This window comes from Mustela nigripes, unplaced genomic scaffold (assembly GCF_022355385.1).
Source record: "Mustela nigripes isolate SB6536 unplaced genomic scaffold, MUSNIG.SB6536 HiC_scaffold_9244, whole genome shotgun sequence".
Classification (NCBI taxonomy): Eukaryota; Metazoa; Chordata; class Mammalia; order Carnivora; family Mustelidae; genus Mustela; species Mustela nigripes.
This window is the reverse complement of record NW_026748650.1, coordinates 1-1,887: the sequence shown is the minus strand read 5'-3', so window position 1 is coordinate 1,887 and position 1,887 is coordinate 1. Positions and strand designations below refer to the sequence as shown.

Here is a 1,887-nt window from a genome sequence, read left to right as displayed (position 1 = left end):
TGGGTCAATAATTTTCTTCCTCATGGCAGTGATGTCTCTGGATCGGTGTGTGGCCATTTGCAAGCCTCTGCATTACCCGACCATCATGAACCCGAAGACTTGCTTCCTCCTGGTCACTGCCTGCTTCGCTTTGGCCTTTCCTCTCATCACGGGGCTGGTAGTGAAGGTTTTCCAGTTGTCCTTCTGTGGCCCCCATGTCATCCCCCACTTTCTCTGTGACCTTGGCCCTCTGATTCATCTCTCCTGCTCTGACACCAGACATACTGAAATGTTGACCTTTGTCCTCGCCTTGTTTATCCTTATAACATCTCTTATCATAACCACCATTGCATACAGCAACATAGTAGTCACAGTCCTGCGACTCCCATCAGCCAAGGAGAAACAGAAAGCTTTCTCCACCTGCTCCTCTCACCTCATAGTTCTCTCTCTGATGTACGGCAGCTGTGTGTTCATATATGTGAAACCAGAGCAAACGAACAGGCTGGACTCCAACAGGGAGGCTGCCCTTGTGAACACGGTGGTGACCCCACTGCTCAACCCTGTCATCTACACTCTGCGGAACAAGCAGGTCCATCGGGCTCTGAGGGATGCTCTATCGAGATTGAGGTTACAGAAACAGAGCTTTGGTGATTAAGTGGAACTTCTTGGTCTTCTAGTTCAATTTCCCACAATTGCAGAAATATTTTCTATAGAATTCTCCATATGGTGATCTAGTTTATACTAATTTTCATCCATCTGGGTACTATATCACTTTGCAATACAATACTTTGCACTCTTTGAAAATTTCTTTTAGTTCTCTCTATCATGCTGAAGAATATCTTCCTTGATTTTCTACTCAGTGGTCTTTCATGAATTCAATTCACACAACATTTATGGAGAGCCCAGTATACATAAGTCACATAATACAAAGTCTTTAAGAATAAATAAGTTGTCAATCAGATAATAATAATCACTATTCATGGTACATTTTTATGTTTGAGTTTTCTGATACTAAGAAAGGATAGAAACCGTAACCATTTTATGTATTCAGGGTTTGAAATTTTAGAAGCAAATTGTTCTGAAATTATATAAAGTCATAAAACTATAGCCAAGTGAAAAATAAGGTATTTCATTAATTGGATATTTTATGTAAATGAACCAACAGTAAGCTGGTTCTCTCTTCGGGTCTATTGGTTTTATAGGTGTAAATAGCTCAGTGTAACTCCAGGTGGTTAGGATGTATCTAATATTATCAACAAAATTGCTTTTAAGTCTTTCTTAAAATAGAAATAAAATGCAAAACTTTAAAAAGTTTTAAAAAGATTTTATTTATTTATTTGAGAGAGAAAGACAGAAATATTGAGAGAGAGCATGAGTTAGAAGTGGAGGGAGAAGCAGGCTCTCCGCCAAGTAGGGATCCCAATGCGGGACTTCATCCCCGAATGCTGGGATCATGACCTGAGCTGAAGGCAGATGCTTAGCTGACTGAGCCACCCAGGCATCCCAGAACTTTTAGATTTGTTCTGGTTTATTTCCCTGTAATTGATGTTGCTAAGCCTTGATCCCTGTAGGTTGCTGAAAGGTAGGTTACCCCACTACCAAAGTTTCTCCCTACATGGAAGAGATGTTTTCTCCTAATGTGACTTTGGGTATGGGAGCTGCTGCTGTCTGTCAGGTTAAGCTAAATTATGGTTGACCCTGTATGCAGCAAAAGCTAACAAAACTCATAATTAGGAAAGTTTAAAAGGAAAATGAGTGCAATTGCTAATTTTTAAAAAAATGGATTAAAATTGGGTCAGTTATTGTGTTTGTAGGTCCATGGAGGAAGTGGCTCCCACCTGAAGACAACTGGCCCTAATGGAAAATGGTTCCTGTCACATCCCACATGGCATTTGCATACTATGCATT

General features: G+C 40.4%; 1 protein-coding gene across 1 annotated transcript; it reads left to right on the top strand.

The window, feature by feature from the left end:
- Window positions 1-7: 7 nt before the first annotated feature.
- On the top strand, window positions 8-634 carry LOC132009252 (olfactory receptor 6C76-like; the record flags this gene model as incomplete). The annotated part of the gene is made up of 1 exon (XM_059387548.1): window positions 8-634. A coding segment is annotated over one exon (627 nt), but the record flags the coding sequence as incomplete, so codon positions are not given.
- Window positions 635-1,887: the final 1,253 nt, after the last annotated feature.